The sequence below is a fragment of the Octopus sinensis genome, linkage group LG11 (assembly GCF_006345805.1).
Source record: "Octopus sinensis linkage group LG11, ASM634580v1, whole genome shotgun sequence".
Classification (NCBI taxonomy): Eukaryota; Metazoa; Mollusca; class Cephalopoda; order Octopoda; family Octopodidae; genus Octopus; species Octopus sinensis.
In genome coordinates this window covers 20415222-20435120 of record NC_043007.1, presented here as the reverse complement: position 1 = coordinate 20435120, position 19899 = coordinate 20415222, and the positions used below count along the sequence as shown (strand labels likewise).

General features: G+C 38.6%; 1 protein-coding gene across 2 annotated transcripts in view; it reads right to left on the bottom strand.

The window, feature by feature from the left end:
* Positions 1 to 1581: 1581 nt before the first annotated feature.
* The window catches only part of LOC115217415 (4-coumarate--CoA ligase 1-like), a 25230-nt gene continuing 6912 nt past the window's right edge, over positions 1582 to 19899 (bottom strand). For both annotated transcript variants that reach the window (XM_036507181.1, XM_029787108.2), the window contains 10 exons: positions 15211 to 15418; positions 13477 to 13583; positions 11864 to 12063; positions 9472 to 9649; positions 8538 to 8709; positions 6770 to 6870; positions 6464 to 6608; positions 5026 to 5108; positions 3180 to 3339; positions 1582 to 1930 (listed from right to left, as the gene is read on the bottom strand). In XM_036507181.1, coding sequence (XP_036363074.1) covers positions 1800 to 1930; positions 3180 to 3339; positions 5026 to 5108; positions 6464 to 6608; positions 6770 to 6870; positions 8538 to 8709; positions 9472 to 9649; positions 11864 to 12063; positions 13477 to 13583; positions 15211 to 15418 — 1485 coding nt within the window. In that variant the 3' untranslated portion in view covers positions 1582 to 1799. The remainder of the gene's footprint in view (positions 1931 to 3179; positions 3340 to 5025; positions 5109 to 6463; positions 6609 to 6769; positions 6871 to 8537; positions 8710 to 9471; positions 9650 to 11863; positions 12064 to 13476; positions 13584 to 15210; positions 15419 to 19899) is intronic.

Below are 19899 nucleotides of genomic sequence, written 5' to 3'. Positions count from 1 at the left end.
GACTCATGGTTGTAAGATTGTGGTTTCGATTCCTACGGCGGCGAGCTGGCAGAAACGTTAGCACGCCGGGTGAAATGCTTAGCGGTATTTCATCTGTCGCAAAGTTGTGAGTTCAAATTCCGCCGAGGTCGACTTTGCCTTTCATTCTTTTGGGGTCGATTAAATAAGTACCAGTTACATACTGGGGTCGATATAATCGACTTAATTCGTTTGTCTGTCCTTATTTGTCCTCTCTGTGTTTAGCCCCTTGTGGGTAGTAAAGAAATAGGTTTTGGTTCCTGGACCAGGCGATGTGTTGTGCTCTTTAGTAAAACATTTCATTTCATGTTGGTCTAGTCCACTTAGCTGGCAAAAATGGGTAATCCTGTAATGGACAGGCATCCCATCAGTTTCTGTCTACCAAATCCACTCACAAGGCTTTGGTCGACCTGAGGCTATAGTAGAAGACACTTGCTGAAGGTGCCATGCAGTGGGACTGAACCCGGAACCATGTGGTTGGTAAGCAAGCTACTTACCACACAGCCACTCCTACACCTATTGAAAAAGCAAAGTTGGCCTTGGTGGAATTTGAACTAAGAAATGTAAGCAACGCTGCTATGTATTCTGCCCGGCGTGGTAACGATTCTGCCAGTTCATCGCTTTATGTAGCTTATTAAAGTATTTCAGAAATATAAAAATATCTATCTATCCGCTCAGTCAAAGTCAACTCTCGGTTACTCGGATCAGTGTCCTCCAGTCAGTTCTATCCTGGGCCACTTCTTTCAGATTGGCTATGTCCATTCCAGTATCACTCTTGATGGTGTCAAGCCAGCGGGTTCTTGGTCGGCCTCTTCCTCTCTTGCCACTGACCATTCTGAGCATGATGTCCTTCTCCAGGGATTTTCTCCACATAATATGACCAAAATATGCCAATCTAAGCTTGGTGATCCTAGCTTCTAGCGACATTTTCAGCCTGATCTGCTTAAGAACTTCTCCACTGGTGAGCCTCGCTGTCCATGGAATCCGTAAAAGTCTTCTCCAACACCAAAGCTCGAATATACAACAGACATTTTAATTAAAAGAAACATCATCATCATCATTTAACGTCCGCTTTCCATGCTAGCATGGTTTGGACGGTTCAACAGGGGTCTGGGAAGCCCGAAGGCTGCACCAGGCCAGTCAGATCTGGCAGTGTTTCTAAAGCTGGATGCCCTTCCTAACGCCAACCACTCTGAGAGTGTAGTGGGTGATTTTATGTGCCACCGACACAGGTGCCAGACGAGGCTGGCGAACGGCCACGCTCTGATGTTGTTTTTTATGTGCCACCGACACAGGTGCCAGACGAGGCTGGCGTACGGCCACGATCGGATGGTGTTTGTTACGTGCCCACAGCACGAAGGCCAGTCGATGCGGTACTGGCTACGGCCACGTTCGGATGGTTTTCTTATGTGCCACCGGCACTGGTACCACAAAGATACAAATTCCATTGATGTTCATCGATTTTGATTTGGTTTGATTTTGGACAATAACAAAATCGATTTGTTAAAAGACTAAAGTTGTTTGTCCTTTGCACAAGTTATAAGAAATGAATAAGAAAGAGCATTGTTGTAACAGGTTATTTAATATCTAAAATATTTTAAAACGAATACTGCACAAAATTCTCTTTTGAGTAAAGGCAGGTTGATGTACACTGCTGTCTGTAGGTAATTAATTACATTTGAATCATTTTTTTTTTAATTACAAAAAATATATCTTTTTTTCTTTCTGTATTTTACATGGAATGTTTCTCAGAAATAGACTTGATATTATAGTGAATATATTTAACCTCTTTTATGAAATTCCAAAAACCAATCACGAATCTTTTGTCGTGATATAGTTCCGTCTGGAAGACGAGGGATTTCTGTGTGAAACTTAATGCCACCTCTCAGCTGCTTGTATGATGCTGCATTGTCTGGAAAAAGAAATAGGAAAAATCAATTTTTTAACTAATCCATCTAATAATCAAAATATTATTATTTCTAAGTCTCTCTAAAGGAGACTACGGCAGTGGTACTGGATATTAACAATTATCTGTTTCTTTATTACCCACAAGGGGCTAAACAGAAGGGACAGACAAACGGATTAAGTCGATTACATCGACCCCAGTGCATAACTGGTACTTAATTTATCGACCCCCGAAAGGATGAAAGGCAAAGTCAACCTCGGCGGAATTTGAACTCAGAATGTAATGGCAGAAGAAATACGGCTACGCATTTCGCCCGGCATGCTAACGTTTCTGCCAGCTCACCGCCCCAGGCTATATATATATATATAAGGCAGATTGTATGATGCATGTGTACGTACAGCCATGCTACATGGTAGTGAAACATGGGCTGTGACTGCTGAGGATTTGCGTAAGCTCGCAAGAAATGAAGCTAGTATGCTCTGATGGATGTGTAATGTCAGTATTCATAATCGACAGAGTGTAAGTACCTTGAGAGAAAAGTTGAACCTAAGAAGCATCAGTTGTGTGCAAGATAGACGATTGCGGTGGTATGGTCATGTGGCGAGAATGGATGTAGTTAGGTGTGTGAAAAAGTGCCACACCCTGGCAGTTGAGGGGACCTGTGGAAGAGGTAGACCCAGGAAAACCTGGGACGAGGTGGTGAAGCACGACCTTCGAACTTTAGGTCTCACCAAGGAAATGACTAGAGACCGAGACCTATGGAAGTATGCTGTGCATGAGAAGACCCGGCAAGACCAGTGAGAACAGTCATCAGAAAGCAGAACCAAAATTGAGGCCAATCAACATCAGTGGAAGTTGCAGCTGTGGTTAAGCGAACCATCCGATCGTCGTGTCTACTGCCAGCCTCGCCTGGCCCCCGTGCCAGTGGCACGTAAAAGCACCATCCGTTCGTGTCCATTGCCAGCCTCGCCTGGCCCCCGTGCCGGTGGCACATAAAAACACCATCCGTTCGTGGCCGTTTGCCAGCTCCGTCTGGCACCTGTGCAGGTGGCACGTAAAAAGCACCCACTACACTCACGGAGTGGTTGGCGTTAGGAAGGGCATCCAGCCGCAGAAACACTGCCAGATCTGACTGGGCCTGATGCGGCCTTCCGGCTTCACAGACCCCAGTTGAACCGTCCAACCCATGCTAGTATGGAAAACGGACGCTAAATGATGATGATGATTATATATATAATGTTTTAAAAAACCGAACCTTGGACAAAATTTTGTAGTTCTTTCTGGTCGACTTTCCTTTGCTGGACAACCAGAGCCGTTGGTACTTCACCAGCTTCTTTATCAGGCAAGCCAAACACAGCAACATCTAACACAGCTGGGTGTTGTAGAAGAAGATCTTCAATTTCCTCAGGAGAAACCTACAGAATGTAAACCAGATTGATTTTGTTTGATATATATATTCCTTGACTCTTTAATTCTCACCCCCAGACAATGCTTGGTAATATACATGCATACACTCACATGCCTACATATCATACACATGCACACACGACAGGCTTATTTCAGTTTCTGTTCACCAAATCCATTCACAAGGTTTTGGTTGGCCCCACGACTATACTCTTTTACTCTTTTACTTGTTTCAGTCATTTGACTGCGGCCATGCTGGAGCACCGCCTTTTAGTCGAGCAACTCGACCCCGGGACTTATTCTTTTGTAAGCCCAGTACTTATTCTATCGGTCTCTTTTGCCGAACCGCTAGGTAACGGGGACATAAACACACTACACCAGCATTGGTTGTCAAGCAATGCTAGAGGGACAAATACAGACACACAAACACACATATATAAATATATATATACGACGGGCTTCTTTCAGTTTCCGTCTACCAAATCCACTCACAAGGCTTTGGTCAGCCCGAGGCTCTAGTAGAAGACACTTGCTCAAGGTGCCACGCTGTGGGACTGAACCTGGAACCGTGTGGTTGGTAAGCAAGCTACTTACCACAGCCACTCCTGCGCCTATAGTTGAATAAATATTTAGAATAATATCACAAAACATTTCATGCATTGTTTTAACAAGTCTGCCAGTTGGTTGGCTGGTTGGTTGGTTGGTTGGTAGGAAGGAAGGATGGACGGATGGAAGGACGACTAGTGGATGCATATGTATATTTATGTGTTTGCATGTATGTATGTATAAAGATACCCGTGCCAGTGACATGTAAAAAGCACCGTCCGAACGTGGCAGATGCCAGCGCCGCCTGACTGGCGTCCGTGTCAGTGACAAGTAAAAGCACCAACTGATTGTGGCCGTTTGCCGGTGGCATGTAAAAAGCACCCACTACACTCACGGAGTGGTTGGCGTTAGGAAGGCATCCAGCTGTAGAAACACTGCCAGATCAGACTGGAGCCTGGTGCAGCCTCCTGGCTTCCCGGACCCTGGTCGAACCGTCCAACCCATGTTAGCATGGAAAATGGATGTTGAACGATGATGACGACGATGATGATGATGATGATATATATATATATATGTATGTATATATATGTGTGTAATCAAAATAAGCAACAAGAATGACTCCGGTAATTTGGTACAATCGTTTCATACTACATCATTTTATTAAATGTTGTAAGTATTACAACAGTTTTAAAATGCTGAGCACTCATCAGCCAATTATAGAGGTTTTCCATTAATACAAAAATTTTCGTATCAAGTGGCAACATTATAGAGAAGGTAGATACATAGACAAAGATGTGGATTTAAATTTTAAGAACATTTGAGGTAGTGGAGCCCATTAACTGACTGACTAAGATTTGGTTGTTCCAGACTACTGTAAGGTTCTGAGAGGGAAGAATATATGTATATATATGTATGTATATATTTATTTATGTTCCAAGTTGTGTGTCATTGTTTTGCATGTAAATGTAAGAAACTTAGCCTCTGGACACTGCTTCAAGACATAAGTCCTCAAAGGTTGTGCAACTTTGTTGCATGCTTTCCATAAACCCAGTCAATGCAGGCTACAGTTACAAGTTTCAAACAATTTCCTAGCATGAAAATACAAAAACAAATTTCTAATGAAACATGAAGAAATAAGCAAGATACCTCACCTGGCACCCCTTATATTTAATTAACGTTTTGATTGTGTTAACAATCTTATAGTGTCCTTCACTGTCACAAGTTCCAACGTCACCTGAAATTATAAAAAGGTAAAAATTCATTTCATTTCTGTTTGCCTAAAACAAGAACCTATTCTGCCCCACTTCCTTCCCTCATACCACACACCCACTCCTGCACCTATATATACATATATATATATATATATAGTAATACAGTTTAGTTGGATAGAAAGAATGATACTTCTTGAGTTGCACATGACAGGCTATACTTGAAGTGAGGAAGAAAGGTGTGTGCTCTTTGGTTAGGCACCAAGTGATCAAAGAAAAAGAATTAATTGCCTGTTGCATAATAATCATATTAATAAAATAAGCAATTGATATTATTCTCCTTCAGTCTTTTATTCAATGCTTCAATGCAGCATAATCCTTACATATAACTGTTACAAATTGTTGTCATTGTCATTAAAAGGGCATTTGACTGTAGAAACCATGCCAAAACAAACACTGGAACACAATGCCAGAGGTTCATAAGACCGGTTTTCTGGATTCTGTGGTGTATGTATATTGGGCTTACTCTTTTACTCTTTTACTTGTTTCAGTCATTTGACTGCGGCCATGCTGGAGCACCATCTTTTAGTTGAGCAAATCGATCCCGGGACTTATTCTTTGTAAGCCTAGTACTTATTCTATCGGTCTCTTTTGCCGAACCGCTAAGTGACGGGGACGTAAACACACCAGCATCGGTTGTCAAGCAATGCTAGAGGGACAAACACAGACACACACATACATATATATACATATATACAACAGGCTTCTTTCGTCCGGAAAGTTTGTGCCGATTTATAGTAGCTTACCTTTCGACTTATTTTAGAACATGGTTGAGTCCATAAAATAGGATTTGACTACACCTCCATTTAAATCACAGTTTAAGCTATCTTTTCGTGGAAGAAGGTTTATGTTCCTATCACCTGTGTTAATTCTGTAACCTTTTAAAATGGAAGATAAGAAAGTTCATTTTCGGCACTTGGTGATTTGGGAGCCAGACAAAAATTGCTGCAGCTCGGCTGGGATGTGTTACCCCACCCTCCATATTCACCAGATATTGCTCCTTCGGATTTCCACTTATTCAGGTCTCTGTAGAATAGTCTTAATGGTAAAAATTTCAATTCCTTGGATGACGTAAAAAGATACCTTGATGAATTCTTTGCCACGAAACCACCTCAATTCTGGGAAGAGTGTATTTTCAAGTTAAAGGAAAGATGGAGATGCATTGTGCAACGAAATCGTTCATATTTGGTTGATTAAAAATGTAACGGCAAGTATTTATTGACCTTTTTCTTTCCTTAAAAAATCGGCACGTACTTTCTGGACAACCCAGTATTTAATTGGATGCAAAATTAAAACACACATAGACATTAGTTGTCATTACCTGTTCTGAGCCAGTTGTCCTCCAAGAGCATTTCTTCATTATTGTCTCTGTGTTTCCAGAACTTAGAAGTAACACTTGGCCCACGGAAGCAAATTTCACCTTTTCGTTCGTTGGTTGTGTCTGTCTTGGTCTTTGAATCAATTAACTGGATGGGGATAAAAATAATAGCAATGATAATCATGTGTATGATGATTCGGTATCATTGTGATTTCATGGCAAAGATGATAAAACAGAACATATGATTGTATGTTTGTAAAATCTCTGATATGGTGTTACAGTTGATGAAATAAATGGAGAGGAACCTACTTTGACTTCCATTCCAGGAACTGGAACCCCAACAGAACCATTCTTTATGTTGCTTGCAGGAGTTGCCATGCCAACACCGCATGTTTCTGTCAGTCCATAACCTGAAGAAGTTATTTTTTTAATCAAAAATCCATGATAGCAAATAGACAAAATAAGATTCTTGCATTAAAGTTTAAGGGTGCTTGCCTCCCCTTCGCAAATATAAGGACACAGAAAATGTATCAAAGCCAACAGGAAACGTCGATGCTTCCTAGGGCTATATAGCAGTGGTGTAATTCCCTTTATGGAACTGTCACGTTATGTTGAAATTATACAACCACTCTTTCACTCCACCACCGCTCATGTCTCTTTGAGACATTTAGAAATTCAATATTTCTAATTTAAAAGGGTTGTTTTTCAAAAGGCAGAGGACTGATTTATTTGGAACTGAATATAGTTAACTGAATTAACCCTAGTATCTCACTGGTATTTATTTATCAATTAAAGGTGGCGAGCTGGCAGAAACGTTAGTACGCCGGGTGAAATGCTTAGTGGAATTTCGTCTGCCGCTACATTCTGAGTTCAAATTCTGCCGAGGTCGACTTTGCCTTTCATCCTTTTGGGGTCGATTAAATAAGTACCAGTTATGCACTGGAGTCGATATAATCGACTTAATCCGTTTGCCCCTCTATGTTTAGCCCCTTGTGGGTAGTAAAGAAATAGGTATTTCATCTGCCATTACGTCCTGAGTTCAAATTCCACCGAGGTCGACTTTGCCTTTCATCTTTTGGGGTCAATTAAATAAGTACCAGTTACGCACTGGGGTAGATATAATCAACTTAATCCATTTGTCTGTCCTTGTTTGTCCCCTCTGTGTTGCACCGTTAATTATCCTACAGCCACAGCTATTTTCCTATGTCTTAAGTATCTTTGCTTAAAGTGAATATAGTTTAAATTCATTCATACCTTGTGAACCAGTCATACCATATCTTGTATGGCGATTGTCTAGGGTACTGTAGGTGGTTCTGAGAAAGGTGATTGCAGATCAGAACTTATCTACCTTTACATACAGAACCTGTCTTTGAGAAGTACTTTGGAGATAATAAGTAAGATATCCCTCCATGTTTAGAAGTGACATTTTATGGCTGGTTTTATCAACATACATGATGAAAAAGTTAAACATTGAATGAAGCTGTCTTCTTCTTCTTCTTCTTCTTCTTCTTCTTCTTCTTCCTCCTCCTCCTCCTCCTCCTCCTCCTCCTCCTCCTCCAGCCCTCCAACGTGGAGTATAGGCCACTTATATAGTTGAATTCCATGTCGCATAATTTTTCACTTCTGTACTTATACTCTGCCATAACTGTCCCCCTTTCTCTAGTTTCTTTTGTGTTGATCTCCGCCACGAGTTCTTAGGCCTACCTTTCTTTCTATATCCAACCGGTTTCCACTTTAAAGCACTTTTCGCTACATTTGGTGTGTCTTTTCTAATTGTGCTACCAATCCACTTCCACTTTTTCTTAAATATTTGCTCCCTAGTCGAAAAGTATGGAGCGCAAGTGTAATTTCAATAAAGAACAAAATAAGAATTTTTAACACTAACGTAAAAGCGGTGTTATTGTATGGGGCTGAGACATGGCAAACAACAGTTAAGTCAAATAAGCAAATACAATCATTCATCAACAGATGCTTGCGTAGTATACTTAAAATTAGATGGCCCGAACACATAAGCAATATGGAGCTATGGCAAAGAACAAATAAATACTAGATAATTTATAATTGTAGCAGCAATTACCTTGTCTTATATTTACTCCCTTCAGTTTTTCAGAAAGTTGTTGAATGAGATTAGGGTTCAGATATCCCGATTGACTTACGATCGTCTTTAGACTGGAAAGATCAGTTTCTTGCACAAGAGGATGGGAGTTGAAAGATGATATCATTGATGGTGTTGCCATGGTAAATGTTCCCTGCAAGGTTAAAAAAACCAATTGAAAAATTAATTATTAAATTCATTTATTATTGTTACTGTTTAGCCCTAGGCCTATCCTGACTGAGCAGACCTGTAGCTATCATAGGGATAAACTATATAAAAAAAACATAATACATCTATTATGAGTGTTTGGTTAATAAAAAAAAATGAATCAGTGATAAATGAATCATAGGAATGAAATTATTTCATGGTTGGAATAATATCTAAAGTAAAATTTAATCACATATGATTAGTAATTAATAAAATCATAACAGGGAAAAATAATTTTTTTGTTCACTGGTGGTATGTTGATGGGTACATTTATGTAAATCTATATAGAAAAACTGTGGAGGCACAATGGCCCGGTGGTTAGGGTAGCGGACTCATGGTCGGAGGATTGCGGTTTCGATTCCCAGACCGGGCGTTGTGTGTGTTTATTGAGCAAAAACACCTAAAGCTCCACAATGCTCCAGCTGGGGGGGGGGTGGCGACTCCTGTTGTACTCTTTTGCTTCAACTTTCTCTCACTCTTTCTTCCTGTTTCTTGAGTAATGCTGCAATGGACTGGTATCCCGTCCAGCTGGGGGGAGACACATATGCCACAGAAACTGGGAAACTGGGCCCATGAGCCTGGCTAGGCTTGAAAAGGGCAGAAAAAAAAACTTTTATATCATAAAAATCAGTTAAATAACTATCTTTTGTTCTCACAGGTGAAATAAAGATTGCAAACAAGCCTCATCACTTAAAATAACTGAGTGTACCTTGTATTTCTGAAAAGATTCCAAATACGACCGAGCTTCAAATCTGTTGAGAGTCACAATGGTGGCCCCTTGTACCAACGAGATACCAAAACCCATAACTAGTCCAGATGCGTGGGTCAAAGGAAACACCATTACATTATGGTCCTTTCCTGCCTCAAATGTAATGTAGTCAGGTTGTCTGAAATAAATAAATTTGTGACAAATAAAAGTATGATTGTTCGTAACAAGTAATCGCATAAGGATAATACTTTTAACCCTTCAGCAGTCACATTATTCTGTCAAAAGTACCGTAAATCCTCGAGTATAATCTGCATTTTTTCCCCAAAATTTAAGGGTCAAAATCAAAATCCCTAGTGCGTACTATATCGAGGTTAAAAATGAAAAATATTTTCTAAGCAATGTCCGAGTCTCTATTTGCTGTCTGGCAATGTTTATTATTAATAATAATAATAATAATAATAATGATAATAATAATAATAATAATAATAATAATAATAATAATAATGAAATTAATGTATACAGTGCTCAGGTGCACCACAACCTGTCAGAAGTGCGTATAAAGCATATGCGGTAATGTACAAATGCCTGGGAAATGAACAGTGTATGAGTCAGATACATGCTTGCATGTGTATGGAGGGGAGAAAATCAGGTGTAGTGTTGGCGAATCTCAGGAAGCCTGGAAGCCTTGAAGGATGCAGTGCTCCGACAACTAACAACTGATGCCGGCAGTTTGTTCCATGCTTCAGATGCATGTTGTGATGTCGAGCGCGAAACTACCTTAAGCTAAGCCTGAAAGCAATGAAATCATAAAAGAATCATCCATAACTTGCAGTAAGCAACATTTATTAAACGTTATTACTGTTATTTCTTTATTTTCTGCAAACAAAATGCACAAAAAAGCTACACGTTTGCATTATTAATATATACAATAATAATAAAGGACGTTACTGTATACATTTTTACAAACCAAGGACGTTATATAGACCTGCTTGACTCAAGTTAGAGAAGGGATGCATATTATACATTAGGTTTAGGTTTTTCAGAGGTACAGCCCCTAAAAATTCCCTGCATATTATACTCAAGGGCGGACTATATTCGAGGATTTCCGGTGATACTTATTTTTTCACATTGTTTTGAACGAATCATGTATTATTTTATAGCTTTAAGATTTTGCTGAGGTAACTTAATTTTTAAAATGATATTGTAGGGTTGGTGTGAAAGACCAGATCTGACCAGTTTGCACATAAAACAGGTAGAATATTTTGAAAGGATATGGCTGATTTAAATGCTAAGGATTAGAGTTACTAATATGAGAACTTATTAATCCTTCCATGATAATATTTCTAATTGAAAACAACTGTTATATGTTTCAGTTAGTTTTATTACTACAGAGCTGGTGTTTACAATAAATTAACAAAAAGGTCCTTACATAAAAATATAAAGGTAGATTTTAATTTATACAGGTGAAGGAATGGTTAAGTGGTTAAGAAGCCTGCTTCCCAACTGAGCGGTTTAATTCAACTGTACGGTATTTTGAAGAAGTGTCTTCTATTACAGCCCTGGGCTAACCAAAGCCATGCAAGTGAATTTAGTAGATAGAAACTGAAAGAAGTCTATCATGTATGTATATACAAGGGAGTGCTAAAGGGTTCTTGGCTATGAGGGTATCATGAAAGGCCTGTTTTTCATCTCAGAAACTGTGTCAATCAAATTCACAGAAACTTGATTGACAGAAACTGTGTCAATCAAATTCACAGAAACTTGATTGACAGAAACTGTGTCAATCAAAGGCGGCGAGCCGGCAGAGCCGTTAGCACACCGGGCGAAATGCTTAGCGGTATTTCGTCTGTCTCTACGTTCTGAGTTCAAATTCCGCCGAGGTCGACTTTGCCTTTCATCCATTTGGGGTCGATTAAATAAGTACCAGTTACGCACTGGGGTCGATATAATCGACTTACTCCATTTGTCTGTACTTGTTTGTCCCCTCTGTATGTAGCCCCATGTGGGGAGTAAAGAAATAAGAAACTGTGTTAAGACCTCTGTGTGTGTGTGTGTGTGTGTGTGTGTGTGTGTGTGTGTGTGTGTGCATGTGTAAGTGTGTGTGTATGCGTGCATGTGTGTGTGTGCACACGTGTATGTGTGTGTGGTTTTGTATTTGTGTTTGTTCCTCACTGCCACTGCTTGACAACCAGTGTTGGTTTATTTATGTTCCTGTAAGCTAGAAATTTGGTAAAAGATGCTGATAGAAGTAAGTTACCAGACTTTAAGAATAAGTACCGGGGGGGTTGATTTGTTTGACTAAAACCCTTCAAGGCGTTGCTCCAGCATGGCCACAGTCCAATAACTAAAACAAAATATAAAAATAAAAAGAGAAGATAAATTATGATCGTACCTCAGTGCCTCAATGGCAGAAATTAAATTTTGATGTGTCAGCATTACACCTTTAGGTTTTCCTGATAATCCTGCTGAGTATGGCAAAAGAGCTGTGTCTTTCCGAGGATTAATGTGTACATCCGGATAAGTAAAACTTGCTGATCTGAGTAGATCAGAAAATGGTCGGCAACCTTCAGCCTGTCCTAATACTATGGTTTCCTGCAAGATGAGAACGAAAATAAAGACATCTTGAAAATTTCAAGAAGAAAATGTAACCCCTTAACACTTAATCCAGCATGTCTGGCCCCAACGTTCTACCCATTTTAGGTTCAAACTAACCAGATCTAGCCTCTTACACCTACCATACAATGTCATTCTAAAAATAAACAATCACACTTTTGTACAGAATAAAGCATGCTTAGTTTAAAACAGTGTAAATAAACAAGCATAATGTTTGAGAGAGAAATCCAAATGCTAAAGGATTAAAGCAATAATACTTAATGAGTATTTTGTTGTGTCTGGGGAGAGTCATTTTCTTCTTGTGCCTTATAATATAACACACTCACAGGTAAAATTTCCATTTTCTTTTTCTTATTTTTATTTTCCTAAAATTTTCGTTGCATCTTGCAACCTTTTCAATAGTTTTGACTCTTTTCAATAGAGTCAAAACTATTGGAAAGGTTGCAAGACACAACGAAAATTTTAGAAAAATAAAAATTTTACTGATGGTGCCACATGAAAAGCACTGGTGCTGGTGCCATGTAAAATGCCCCAGTACAGTCTTTAAAATGGCAAATATTAGGAAGTGCATCCAGCTGTAGAAATCGTGCCAAAACAGACAATGAAACCTGATGTTGTTCCTGGGCTTGCCAGCTCCTGCCAAACTGTCCAACCCATACCAGCATGGAAAACAGATATTAAATGATGATGATGATGACAATGACAATTTATTTGACATCAGAAAGTTTAATGTTTCTCTTGTCATCTCACTCCCTTTCTCACCCCTCTCTCTCTCTCAGTAACCTATTTAGTCTGTGATGTGATTTGTTATGCAAACAATCTCTCAGAAGGGGTACACTGAAGCAAACCTATTGCATCTAAAGAGATTTCTCAATAATTTTTTTAATGTTGTTCTTTATTTCATATAAACTTTACATGAGTTCTCAAAAACGAAATAACAGATTTTTCCAGGGAAAATTTCTTTTCCAATTTTGATTCTGAAGGCAGTGCCCCAGCATGGTCACAGTCCAATGACTTGAAACCAATAAAAACTATTTAATAATTCCAGAGAAAGATTTATTGTACAAATTCTGATTTTGAAGGCAGTGCCCCAACATAGTTACAATCCAGTAACTTAAAAACACTAAATGTCCCCCTTTCTCTAGTTCCTTTTGTGTTGATCTATGCCACAAGTTCTTAGGCCTACCTTTCTTTCTATATCCAACCGGTTTCCACTTTAAAGCACTTTTTGCTATATTTGGTGTGTCTTTTCTAATCGTGCTACCAATCCACTTCCACTTTTTCTTAAATATTTGCTCTCCAGTGAAAGATTTATTTTTCAAATTTTGGTTTTACCCTGAGTAAACAAACAACAGAGTAGTGAAAATGTAACAAATTTACAATAACAAATACCTGAATACCATTGGCTCTTTTGGCTGCTTCTTTAGCCCGAATAACACATTCTGGGGTGGTTACAATAAATTTAGACTGGGAATCTCTTAACTGGGACACGAGTTCTCCTACAAACAAAATCAGTATAACCATAATTAACAGAGATGAAAAAGAAAATTTGCAATGGTAAACTAAAAGACATATGATGGTATACATCAGTCATTACCAACAGTGGAATGAGAACCTATTTCTTTACTACCCACAAGGGGCTAAACACAGGACAGACAAGCGGATTAAGTCGATTTTATCGACCCCAGTGCATAACTGGTACTTATTTAATCGACCCCGAAAGGATGAAAGGCAAAGTCGACCTCGGCAGAATTTGAACTCAGAACGTAACGGCAGATGAAATACCGCTAAGCATTTCGACCAGCGTGCTAACGATTCTGCCAGCTCACCGCCCTATATGAGAACCATCATCACCATCATCATCATTTAACGTCCACTTTCCATGCTAGCATGGGTTGGACGATTTGACTGAGGACTGGCGAACCGGATGGCTGAACCAGGCTCCAATCTTATTCTGGCAGAGTTTCTACAGCTGTATGCCCTTCCTAACGCCAACCACTCCGAGAGTGTAGTGGGTGCTTTTACATGCCACCGGCATGAGGGCCAGTCAGGCAGTACTGGCAACGACCTCACTCGAATCTTTTTACACATGCCACCGGCACAGGTGCCAGGGGAGGCAGGCAATGGCCACGATCGGTTGGTGCTTTTTATGTGCCACCGGCACAGAAACCAGGCATCGGCTACGTATGGATGGTGCTTTTTACGTGCCAGGGGAGGCCATCGGCACAGGAATTTTAAAATTTATATCTGATGATGATTGGCAGAAATAAATCAGCATATTTCTTCTTGTTACTTGACTATTGCAAAGACAAAGCTGCAAAAAAATGAGTTAGAGAAAAGTCCAGTGGAGACGAACATATTTGATAATTTCTGAGTACATGCTTGCAAAATATTGGGTTGTCTGGAAAGTTTGTGCTGATTTATAGCAGCTTACCTTTCGACTTATTTTAGAACATGGTTGAGTCCATAAAATAGGATTTGACTACACTTCCATTTAGAGCACAGTTTAAGCTATCTTTTCGTGGAAGAAGGTTTATGTTCCTATCACCTGTGTTAATTTTGTAACCCTTTAAAATGGAAGATAAAGTTCATTTTCGGCACTTGATGCTTTGGGAACCAGACAAAAATTGCTGCAGCTCGGCTGGGATGTGTTACCCCATCCTCCATATTCACCAGATATTGCTCCTTCGGATTTCCACTTATTCAGGTCTCTGCAGATTAGTCTTAATGGTAAAAATTTCAATTCCTTGGATGACGTAAAAAGATACCTTGATGAATTCTTTGCCATGAAACCACCTCAATTCTGAGAAGAGGGTATTTTCAAGTTAAAGGAAAGATGGAGACGCATTGTGCAACAAAATCATTCATATTTGGTTGATTAAAAAATGTAATGGCAAGTATTTATTGACCCTTTTATTTCCTTTAAAAATCGGCACAAACTTTCGTGACAACCCAATATATATGTGACAACAAAATTATATTTAAAAAAATCATGAAACCAAATAAAAAATGCAAGTCAAGCTGTTCAAAGTCAAGATTTCAGACCAAGTAAAATGCATGTATGTAATGGAAAAAATCAAAATGCATGTATAATGTTGTAGTGTTATATTACAAATCAGTTCTTACCAACAGACATCTGTGCCATCGCTGGACTGATAATGCCACCAATGGCTGTGACTCCACAAAGAATATGAAGCATTTCAGGTGTGTTCGAGCCATACAAACAAACAACATCTCCTTTTCGCAAACCAAGACGGAAAAAGGAATTGGAAACTTTAATGGAATCTTTTTGAAGGCTTTCATAACTGAATCTCTGGCCAGTTTCACCATTTATCTTCATAAAAAAGAAAGGAAAGTTTTTTAATGCATGCAATTCCAGAAGAAATATTCAAAATGCAGTTTTTTTCATTCTACAATCAATAGTTATTCATAATTATGGAATACAAGGAGCCAGGAGTATTTGAAGACACTTTATTAACCAGATATAACTCTCTTTGGAGTGGCTGTGTGGTAAGTAGCTTGCTTACCAACCACATGGTTCCGGGTTCAGTCCCACTGCGTGGCACCTTGGGCAAGTGTCTTCTACTATAGACTTGGGCCGACCAAAGCCTTGTGAGTGGATTTGGTAGACGGAAACTGAAAGAAGCCCGTCGTATATATGTATATATATATATATATATATGTGTGTGTGTGTTTGTGTGTCTGTGTTTGTCCCCCTAGCATTGCTTGACAATTGATGCTGGTGTGTTTATGTCCCCGTCACTTAGCAGTTCAGCAAAAGAGACCGATAGAATAAGTACTGGGCTTACAAAGAGTAAGTCCTGGGGTCGAGTTGCTCGATTAAAGGTGGTGCTCCAGCATGCCAGCAGTCAAATGACTGAAACAAGTAAAAGAGTAAAAGAGAGTAATTAAATGGGTTTTATTTCTTTCAGATCTCCCATGGAAGAAAAAATGCTAACACAAGAAGTGGAAAGACATGCAGTCATTTTTGCCATGTGTGTGGAGCACAGTGGTTAAGAAATTTCCAAATTTGTAAATGTTGCAAGATTTTTTGTACACAATATTCAAATAGAATTGAAAATCTCAGGCAGGAATTATCAAGAACATGTGCCAAATTCTTTTTTTATTGAAATATATTTGGCTTTTGCTAGATTAGAGTTGTTTTAGTAAATTACTAAATGTGCCTTCAACTAACACTATCTCCTTCGAGACCCTGCGGCGCAAGTTGACCAAAATTAAGAGTATGATAGAAGAAGGCTTGCTCTTCCTTCCGTAGTAGAAAAAATTCAAATCAGACCATGTTAACACCAAAAATTATTTACATCAAAAAGGTGCTTTTTTTCTATGAAAATCCCTATTTTTTATGATTTTTTGACTGCTGTGTCGCCATTTTTCGGTGTATTTCAACCAGAAAAATGTTCACTTAACCCTTTCGTTACTGTATTTATTTTGAGATGCTCTGTGTTTCATTCAATTTATTTTAAATATAACAAAGAATTTAGTAAAATAACTTAGTTATCATTAAGCTAGTGTTAGGAACATAAATTGTGACTAAGGTTTGGTGGAAGATTTAATTCAGAACTTATGAAAATAAGACATTTGTACTCAGAGCCAGAGGCGGTTTCAGCCGGGTTGGTATCAAAAGGGTTAAAGAAAATAACAAGCTACATAATGCAAAATTTTTACTTTTCAAAAATTCCAATTCTAAAGGGTCGAAACAAACCCAAGCAAGGCCGGGTGATACTGCTAGTTTATCATAAAACATGAACACACACACAGAGTCCTACTAAATGTAAAATAAATCATAAATTCTTTTCTCTTCCCCCACCGCCATCCCTCTCCCCTCTTTCTCTATGTATTTCACTCAGTAATTTAAAAATGATCAGAGTTCACAAACTTTTGAGGACATAGTTTATTTAAAAGCAGGCCCAAGTGATGATATAATGAGACGAAGGTCAGTTAAAGTGATGATAATTACATTCTAAGTTCAGTATGTTTATGGACCTGAGTTCATATTCTGAGAAATATTTATATTTTCTCCCTGGGATTGAAAAAAAAAATTTCTGGGCTTCTTCCAGTTTCTGTCTACCACAAAGCCACTCCTACACCTATACATATATATATATATAGATATATAGGTGTGGTAAATAGCTTGCTTACCAACCACATGGTTCTGGGTTCAGTCCCACTGCGTGGCACCTTGGGCAAGTGTCTTCTACTATAGCCTCGGGCCGACCAAAGCCTTGTGAGTGGATTTGGTAGACAGAAACTGAAAGAAGCCCGTTGTATATATGTATATATATATATGTGTGTGTGTGTGCGTGTTTGTGTGTCTGTGTTTGTCCCCCTAGCATTGCTTGACAACCGATGCTGGTGTGTTTACGTCGCCGTCACTTAGCGGTTCGGCAAAAGAGACCGATAGAACAAGTACTGGGCTTACAAAGAATAAGTCCTGGGGTCGATTTGCTTGACTAAAGGCGGTGCTCCAGCATGGCTGCAGTCAAAGGACTGAAACAAGTAAAAGAGTGAAGAGTAAAAGAGTATATATATATATATTTATATATATACTATTGGGCACAATGTACTTCTATGCATTGTTGTAGCCCTCGAATGATGCCATCCTGCTGGCTAGGTAGGCAAGAGAACATTCCTCCTGGACAGGATGCCAATCCCTTGTAGGGTTACTCCTTTGCAACTGAGTGGGCTGAAGCAATGTGAAATTGTTTTGCTCAAGAATGCAATGAGCCGCTGGTCTGGGAATCAAAACCACAATATACATTCAGTGATGTAGCTAACAAGGAAGCAAGGAGGGCAACTGCTTCCCCACCAACACATTTTTCAAAATTGGTACCTTTTCAACAATTTTATTTTTATCCCTTTAGTTACCTTATGTCAGTAGCTGGGTAAAGACCTATTTTGATGTTGTAAATTATTTTCACAAAATTAAAAATTAAAAAATAAAATTAAAAATATGTATAAAATTACAAATTAACTAAATTAGTAGTGAGATAAAAAAAAGTTATTAATACAGTTCTATATTTAAGAGATTAGGAATTATTTACATTATTTACATTATTTACATTCCACGGATATTTAACAAATATCGTTGAATGTAAATATTGTAAAAGTTAGTAACTTTTAAATTTTTATGTAGAGAATGGTACACAAGTTTTTAAAAAAATGAAAATTTAAACAAATTAAAAATAATATTCTAATTATCCCACAATTATATGATATATTTCAAAAATCATATAAAAAAATATTATCAAAAATATTTACAATGGATATTGTTCCTTAACACATTCAATAAAGTTTTCAAAATTTCCAATGTTAAAAAGGAAATTACCCTGTAGTTGTAAATTTCATACATAACGACATTGTCATTGAAACATGAAATTTATGAATCATCATCATCATCATCGTTTAACGTCCGCTTTCCATGCTAGCATGGGTTGGACGAATGACTGAGGGCTGGCGAACCAGATGGCTGCACCAGGCTCCAGTCTTGATCTGGCAGAGTTTCTACAGCTGGATGCCCTTCCTAATGCCAACCACTCAGAGAGTGTAGAGAATATAGGATAAAAATTACATATATTATAACTAATGAAATATTTCATGCAATATAAAGCAAATGAGTTAAAAACTTTGGTAAATGTCACGGCACATTTTTTTAATGTACTTTAGATCCTACGAGAGCATTTTTTCTTGACTTATGGACCCTCAGACCAGTGCTTCTCAAACTGTCTGATTTGGCATACCGGCAGTAATATTTCTTAGTAATATTGATCTATACCGGAACCGACAATTTTTTATTTTATCTTATATTTTGTAAACAAATAGGCATAGGAGTGGCTGTGTGGTAAGTAGCTTGCATCCCAACCACATGGTTCCGGGTTCAGTCCCACTTCTACTTATAGCCTCGAGCCAATCAAAGCCTTGGGAGTGGATTTGGTAGACGGAAACTGAAAGAAGCCCTACGTATATATGTATATATATATATATTATATATATATATATATATATTATATATATATATATATATATATATATACATACATATATATATATATATACATATATATATATGCATGTATATATACATCTATATATATACATATATATGACAGGCTTCTTTCAGTTTCAGTAGTCCAACCCATGCTAGCATGGACAGTGGACGTTAAACAATGATGATGATGATCATATATATATATATATATATGTATGTATGTGTGTGTGTGTGTGAGTTTGTGTGTCAATGTTTGTCCCCCCAACATCGCTTGACAACCGATGCTGGTGTGTTTACTTCCCCGTAACTTAGCGGTTCGGGAAAAGAGACCGATAAAATAAGTACTAGGCTTACAAAGAATAACAAGCTTGAGAGGCGGTTGGATGGAACCTACACTCGCCTCCTTATGAGAGCTCAAAATCTCTTGTGGAAGCGTCATCCAACCAAAATGCAAATAGATGGGAAACTACCACTTGTGTCGTCTCTTGTGAAAGGTAGGAGAGTCCACAGAGAGGACAAACAAGGACAGACAAACAGATTAAGTCGATTATATTGACCCCAGTTCGGTCTCTTTTGCCAAACTGCTAAGTTACGGGAATGTAAACTCACCAGCATCGGTTGTCAAGCAATGCTGGGGGGACAAACACACATACATATATGTACATATATACGACAGGCTTCTTTCAGTTTTCCGTCTACCAAATCCACTCACAAGGCTTTGGTCGGCCCGAGGCTATAGTTGAAGGCACTTGCCCAAGGTGCCACGCAGTGGGACTGAACCCAGAACCATATGGTTGGTAAGCAAGCTA